The sequence below is a fragment of the Carettochelys insculpta genome, chromosome 11 (genome assembly GCF_033958435.1).
Source record: "Carettochelys insculpta isolate YL-2023 chromosome 11, ASM3395843v1, whole genome shotgun sequence".
Lineage (NCBI taxonomy): Eukaryota > Metazoa > Chordata > Testudines > Carettochelyidae > Carettochelys > Carettochelys insculpta.
In genome coordinates this window covers 29,435,880-29,443,944 of record NC_134147.1, presented here as the reverse complement: position 1 = coordinate 29,443,944, position 8,065 = coordinate 29,435,880, and the positions used below count along the sequence as shown (strand labels likewise).

The window sequence follows — 8,065 nt, the reverse complement described above, 5'->3', positions numbered from 1 at the left end:
ATAGGGAAGTCAATATAATGTTTACACAATGGAGAAAGTGTGCAAAGCAATGCAAAAAACTTGTGAGCTTGGTTGTTTTCATTACAATGGACCCTAAGGGAACTGGTGGAGATTATAAAAGTACCCTTGTTCCAAATCTTTCACCTTGAATTGATAACTAGAAACACTTGGGAGTGACATTAATGAACGTTTTTCATGATAATCCAGAGAGAAGGAGAGGTCACTGTTTACAAGAAATGGCTGCAATAGATTCAGCAATATGGTAGCTTGACTATTTGTGAACTAAACGTGTTGGCTCCACGCTGGTTTCCAGTGGGTATTTGCATATACCACAAAGCTACTGCAGACTGGCATGAATGGATGAATATGCTCAGGAATCACCCAGATGAGAACTGGCATTAGGCTGCATTGCAAAGCTCCGTGCATAAGCTTCTAATGGAGTATTCACACCCCACCTCACCTGGGCTTGAGGTAGCTGGAAAGATGCTAACTAACCTAACAGACTGCACCTGAGGGAACATTAGTCTGGCCAGACAAGTCCTAATAGAAGATGAATTTCAGCTGAGTTGAAGTAGGCTGGTCTGATACAAAACCACCAAGCTGAGACCCATGAGGGTTGTAGGCTATAGTTATTTCTTGGAAGGAGGAAAGGGAGTTGGGACAATGAATTGGGAATCACCTGAAAGGGGTGAAATAGTGGTGGGAATAGCCCTGGGAACCTAGAGTGGGGAGCAGGATTAAGGGAGAAAACTAGGAAGACAAGCTGAGAAACAGCAATGAGGTTTGGGGTAAGTGGACTATAGCTGCTGATTAGAGCCCTTGTGCTAGAACTTGAAGTCACTGGCAGGCCTGGATTTCCTCTCTGCCACTGAGGAAAGTGGTATAGTGTTGAGTTAGAGGATGGCTTTGGGAGGTAATGACACAACTTGGCCTGAAGAGGCTTTAGTATTCTGTAAAGGGGGCAAACATTATTGTGACCAAGGTGAGGGAGCTTGCTGAGTCCTAGAGAGTGAAAGGAGCTGTGATATGAGCAAACAGCACAAGGAGTATCCAAGCTGACTGGAGCTAATTAGCTGAGCAGACAGGAAAAGACACCCTAGAGATGAGTGACCCCTGTTACAAACCTTTGAGTTCTGTCCTGGCTGGAACAGTGCTTTCACATTAGGCATGGACTTTAGATAACTCCCCTCTAGAGAGACCCTCACCAGATGAAGTTCCAGCGCTAAGCTCTATGCAGCCATGTGCTATTTTTACTCTGGAAAGCAATGGGTCTTATATTAATCTAGCTGCAGTTTGCTTGGTAAATGACAATAATGGAGCTCTTTTCAAACAAACCAAGGCTCATTTGACATGCTGACTGTTTAATATTTTGCAAAGTTTAAAGCTGATCTTTTTTGCCCATTAAGGGTGACTGAAAGAAAGTGACACCCAAGTAATGAATACACGATGCAAGCATCTTATAGGTATCCATACCACATTCATTCCTGAAGGGGTGGAAAACACATAACCCACAGCATCTGTTTCTCCCATAAGAGTGAATCTCTGAGAGCTGTGAAAATGGCTTCAGGCTAAGAACTGTGGTTTGTAATCTACATGTGATGTGTTGGTTAAAGAAAAGTCCAAGGATTCCTGCTTTAAACACATAATGAGGGAAAGGAGGTTAAGTCCACTTTTGTCCCCTTAGCTAGGAACATGCTGCAGGGTAATGTATGAACTAGCTATACCTTTCACCACAGTGTTATTAAAAAATAAAGTTCATGATTTTAACTTCTGAAGAAGTAGTTATTTGCACCCAGTTCGAAGAATGTCTGCTACTTGTTTTCCCAAATGTGCCTTCCAGGGTTTCACCAGACTGTTCATATTCACAAGGAGTTTGCTGGTCCTTGAGTCCTCCTGGCCTGCTATCAGGTAGTCTGTTCCTGATCAAAAAAAAAAAAAATCCTTAAATAAAACAGAGGATTACATACTATCTCCACTTGCTGGAGAGTCAGGATCTTGCATCTTAGCTAGCGTCAGTTTTTAAAATTAACGTTCCAGGTTGTACACATTCAGTTCTATGTGCATACACCTTCTGTGCACTCATATTGCTGTACACAGCCAATTAATTCTAATGTGTACATGTGCATGTATTAGAAGCTTCACACACAAGCCTTGTTTGTCCACAGGGGTTTAACATTTGCAAAATATAGCACGTACATTATCAAGTGTTGGTCTTGACTGTGTGCTCCTTGGCACTGTGTTTTTGTTCTCATGTTTGGGATTTTGTTTTGTTTACATCAATTTAACTTCATAAGGAGTAGTTCCACTGAAACCTGTTGGCACAGATATAAGCGACAGCAGAATCAGGTGCTGCTAGGTGTGGGAACTGGTTTTGTGTGTGAGAATTCTAACCCATTCCTGGGTACATCTACACTTAGAGGAAGATTGATGCACTGATGGCTGCTCTTCCAGGGTTTGATTTAGTGCTCCTAGGTGGGGATGTGCTAAATCATGGTGTCACTATCAACCCCAGTACTTCTGGCAGTTGCGAGGAGTAAGGGAAGTTGATGAGAGAGTTTCTCCTGTCAACCTCCTAGTGCGTGGATGGCAGCAAATATTGATTTTTAGATGTGTTGCCTCCAGCTGTGCAATTCTCGTAGCTGGGTTTGTGTATCTCAGATTGATTTTTACCTCCTAGGATAGACCCAGCTTTAGATCTGCTTTGCATTAGCAGTTGCAAATGACAATGTGTGTAGGATCACTTGAAAATCAGGAGGTTTTGCATTAAACACAGAGGTATTTTTTGAATATTGCATCAGATATAATATGTAAAATTCCCTTATTGGTCAGAGAGCTTTGTAACACCTTAGCCCTGTGGGGCAGGTTATGGAGGAGCTGTGTCCCTCTGAAGTCCTTTTTCATTTTATTTGTTTAATAGAACAAAACACAAGTGGAAGGTGCAAATTCCCTAATCATTGAAATACAACAAAGAAACCTTTCCCAAACTGAAAAGGAGGGCTAGGTTTTGGATGGCTAAAAATATGGCAATGTAAATTGCTGTGTGTGTTCCTATCCATGTGCCTGCTGGGTATGCCTATTGTGTATCTCTGCTGTGTGTGTTTCTCTTTCGTGGTTTGTTAGTTATTGCATATGGCTGTTGTAAGTGTGGTTGTGCCAGTGTCTGGCATGTGATCGCTTGATTTTTTAATTTGAAATGAAACTTGCATGTCCATGTTGCGGGGAGATTAAAGGGACCAACACTGAAAAGCTGCCAATGTCCAAAGTTTTGTTCTTTGGTTCAAAGTGTGGAACAAAACTTCTGGATGATAGGCCGGGGCAAAAGGGGTACAGATCTTGCCTTCCCTTCCCTCTCATAATTGAAACCTGCAGCAACAGAATAACATTGTTAGTCAGGGTTTTCTGGTGAGAAACAAAATAAACACAATTATTAAAGTGCTTGAGCTGAGGCAGCATTCTGATGGGCTGGCGAGAAATCCAGATTAATCTGTGTGCTCTGCGCAGCTGAGCTGAAATGTCTGTTTGACACAGCTGCCAACTCTATTTGAGTGGCGCAACAATGTACATTCTCCTCATGTAAACAGCTCTTTAACAGCAGCTCAGGCAACTGCAGGAATTGGAAATGTAACCACCACATCCCTGTAGGATTAATGGCATAACCACAGAGGTGAGACATCCCACTGGCGATCAATTCATTAGCAAGAAGCAGATAGTGCTAATGATTTATAACTCAAGCTGACAAACCCCATTACATTATAAAGTTTATTAAAAACACAGGGCCGACTGACACCAATGAGTGTGTGAAGTGGTGAAAGGGGATTCTGAGGGATTATGCATCTTCTACGTACCCTACTTAGCAGCCCTGCGGTTGTACTACAAGCTGCTGGTGCATCCCTGCTGCACACTGAGGACTGTGACTGACAATGATGGCAGTTATGGTTCTGGAATAACTTTTACAGTGAGGTGCTGAGAGTCATTGAACCAACCTGCACACTCTGCCTATCACGAAACCACTTCTGGCCAGAGGCTGCAGCAGTTGTCCCAGCATGCCTCATTCCAGCACCTGTGCATGGGAGTCTCCTCATCTCACTCCTCACCTTCCCTCCTAATCCTGCTCTGAATGCCTGGCATAGTTGATTCCCCTGTGGGCAGAGAACTCCCCAGCCCTGGCAGCAGGGAGAGGTCAGTATTTACCCCACCCAAATTATATTTCTTCAGCCTCTAAAAAGCTCGAGGTTTATTTCTCTCTTTATTTAAAATGCTCGTTCATGCGCAAAGCAAGGGCAGCTCAATAGTTTGTTGTGGCTGGGAGTTACAAATGGGGAAAGCAGGAGGGTCTTTCATTGGCATCCACACAGCAAATCCAGTCCATAGCTCCATATGTAAAGTTTTACGATTAAACTCTAAAGGCCGTGAGATTAAATATGGACTTGCTGTCATCAGCAAGGGAAGAACATACAATACAAGGCTGCAGAGACTGTTGGGCAGAAAGCCAGGTCACCCTGTGCAGCAGAAAGCCTGGCTCCACAGAGGCGGTTTGGATTGGCATGAGTGGCTGCTACTTACCCCCCACTCCTCCTGCCCCACCTTGGACAAATGTGCATAAAGGGAAGGAAAAGGGGTATGTAAAAATCATGAACAGAACAAAGCAGGGATTTTGATGTGAGTGAGCATGGACTGTGACATTCTCAGTGGGTTTATATTGGCAAAGAAACCTGAAGTGAATAGGGTGATGCTGAGTTACACCACTTGTGACTCTTATGCATAATTTTTGTGAGGGGAATCCAGTTTCCAAACCTATTATAGTGTGAAGAATGGGCTAGTGTGCAGGTACACCACTGTCTTTTACTGGCTTGCATCAGAACTACACAAATATGTGTCATAGGCTCTATACTCAACAAAGAGACGAGGGTGCAGGCCTCCTTGTGCTCTCTCACTTCCTTGAGCTTCTGTGAAGGGTGAGACACAGTCTAACGCTATATTAAACACATACTTCACCGACTCCAACTGACAGCTCCCACTGGTGGGCAGGGAGCACAACAGCTGTTTAATGATTCACAGGAAGTGTAACACAACACCTACAGTAAGTAAAACATATTTGCCCCAGTTGGCGTTACATTGCCACTCTGAGACCAAGTACGGTATCCTTGCTAATTCAAACCCAATTCTTCACCTCATGGTAGAGATGCGGCAAGACCCAAATCATTGTGGGAGGGTGCAGTTCATTTTGCAGTTACTGGAAGAACTCATACTGGATTTGATTGGACTCTGCCAATCCCAGAACACTCGTGTTTTGTATGTGGATGATTTCAGATGAGAAATTGCCTGAGAGGTCAGGGCAAGCCTTAGATTTCAGAGCAAATACAAGGAATCGTTCACTCAAGGTGGAAGTGTGTTGAATCTATTCAGAGGAAAAAGCAGAGGGTAACTTATCTCACAAGTTGCTGTTTCAGAATATGGCTAAGTCCACATTTTCCATGGTGTAGGGCACAGTAGTGAAATGTGATCCTTGGAGACATTGCTTAGTTCATCCTAAAGAAAACCAAGTTACCCATCTCATTCAAGGCCTGACCCCAGAGGTGCTGAGCATCTGCAGTTTCTATTGAAGTGAATGGGAATTGTGGATACTCATCACCACTTGGGATCAAGCTCTTCCTGCTCTGGTGGAGGGGAAAAAAAAATGCAGGGTTCAAAAGATATCTCCAGGCTCAGATTAGCACAGTGAGAGGCACTTGTATTGGCTCCCTGGCTCATCCCCCCATAATTATCCACATGGGCTTCAACAGGTGCAATACAAATGTTTGTCTCCAGTTCACTACATTGCTTCATGGGGAAAGAAGCCCATAATCAGGGCTCCACTGAAAACCAGCCATTCAGCTACTACTAATATTGCTTAGCACCTATCTGACATAGGAGCTGCCTCCACTGGTGCTCAGGAGCTGAAGCATGCCTGGAAAAAACAATGGGCACTAGACACCCACCAGTCACAGCTGACTGGGGGCATTGCTGATCAGCTATTCTGGACTGCTGCCAATCTGCAGCTTGTCAGGGAGCACTTGCAGGAGGCAGAGAGCAGGAAGTCAGCAGGGCACTGCGCTGTTGGAGTGTGGTGGGTGGGTGGAAAGAGGCAGAACAAGGACAGGGCCTCAGAGGATGGGCAGAGTGGGGCCTTTGGGTAGAGTAGAGATGGGACACCCAGCAGGGAAAAGTAAAAATCAGCTGCTATGTGCTTTTCCGTTTCACTAGAAAGACTAAGCTGCACTGTGCTGCTCTAGGAGTTGGCTAGGAACCAACATGTGCCTCTGACATCAGTATTTGGTTCCTAGTTCTCCCTTGTCCGGCAGGAAAGTAATATGTACCAGCCCTTGTGCTGGCATGGGTTGTTCCCTGTCTAGGCCAGCTTGGGTTTGGTATTCAGGGGTGAGGAGCAGCCAGGTCCACAGACAGGGGAGGGAAGGGCAAAAGGGGGAGTTGGCCATGGGCTTGGCCTTGCAAGGAGGCCCAGAGCTCCAGCACCCACTGCTGCCATAGTACCAGTGGCTGGAGCCCTGGGCCCCTTTGAATTGCTGCAGCAGCGCAGCTCTGGCTGCATGCAGCTGGGAGGGAGTATGGGGCAGGCCAGCACCATAGTCTCAATGTTGCTGAAGGCCAAATGCCCTAGGCCCCACCCCAGCGCCCCTCCCACGTTGCCTTAGGCCCCTGGTGGCACTCAGCAGTTCTAGGAGCATCTCTATTCCCTCTCAGCCTACCTGGCTACACCTACACTAGCCCCTTCCTTTCGGAAGGGCATGGTAAGGAGCGAGTTGGGAAGCTGCTAATGAGGCACTGCCATGCATATGCAGTGCCTTATTAGCATAATAGTGGCTGCATGTGATTTGAAAGCGCTGTGGAGACGGAGGCCTTTCAAAAGGACCCCCCAGACTTCAAAAGCCCCCTCTTCCTATTTGGTTTTAGGAAAAGGGGCTTTTGAAGTCCAGGGGGGTCCTTTCGAAAGGCCCCCGTCTACATTGGCAGTGCATGATTCGAAAGCAGCGCTTTCAAATCGCATGCGGCCACCCTTATGTTAATGAGGTCCTGCATGTTCATGGCAGCACCTCATTAGCATCTTCCCAACTCGCTCATTACTATGCCCCTTCTGAAAGGTAGGGGCTAGCGTAGACGTAGCCCCTGAGTGGGAGCAGAATAGCTGCTAGCAGTGGCGCTAATTCAGAGGAGCCCTGCCATGGTACAAGTGCACAAAAAGGCTTGCAACTGTGCCCTAACTAATCCTCAAAGTCCCCACCCAAGTAGATAAGTTCTGATAAACATTAGCTCCTCTTGGCACAGGCAGAAATTGTGGCAGCAGGTTTCTCATGCCCACAGAGGGAGTCATTGTGAGATGGGGTTCAGGTTGTTCCTGGACCAAAGTCTGTGTCACTAGACAACACCTTTCTCCCATTCTCAAACCTGAACATTCACAAGCTTAAGTTGAATGTAGTAATTAACTGAAATGTCAGATCAGGATTTATTTACGTTCTTGGGTTGAATTATAGTTAACAGCGAGATTGTATTTCATTTTCTCTGCACATACCGTATGTGCAAGGCATGTACACAGGGGGAACCTCCATCTCGTTTTTCCCAGGGTAGTCCCTTATTTAAGCTGTCTCACAGGCATCCTGGCTTTTTTAAGAAAATGAGCTAATTGTCTCATTTTGTGCGGCTCCTGTTCCCTGGCACCTGGTGTCTTGAGGTGGCAGCCCCCACTGCCAGGGAGCTCGTCTGCTGGGTGGCTGCCCCATTCCTGGCATCCCACAAAGGCAGCCCTCAGTGCTGGTGAGCTCTGCTATGGGGCGGCTACCTCATTCTCTGGACCCTGCTGCTGGGAGGTTGTGGAGCCCCCATCCTCCACTCTCCCTCATCAGAAGGCTGCAGAGTTCTCATCCCTGGTGCCCCACTTTGGGGCAGTTGTCCTGACCCAGTTGCTGAGGAGCCCTGACATGGAACAGCAGGAGCCCATCCCTGGAGGCCAGTGTCCTGTATTTGCCACAGGGTAATGTGGTCACCCTATATGTACACCATACAGTTCTGC

The 8,065-nt window shown here is 46.2% G+C and overlaps 1 protein-coding gene across 2 annotated transcripts in view; it reads right to left on the bottom strand.

Annotated features, from left to right (window-relative positions):
- Positions 1-1,344: 1,344 nt before the first annotated feature.
- The window catches only part of LOC142019088 (netrin-4-like), a 72,721-nt gene continuing 66,000 nt past the window's right edge, over positions 1,345-8,065 (bottom strand). For both annotated transcript variants that reach the window (XM_075005497.1, XM_075005498.1), the window contains one exon: positions 1,345-1,919. In XM_075005497.1, coding sequence (XP_074861598.1) covers positions 1,783-1,919 — 137 coding nt within the window. In that variant the 3' untranslated portion in view covers positions 1,345-1,782. The remainder of the gene's footprint in view (positions 1,920-8,065) is intronic.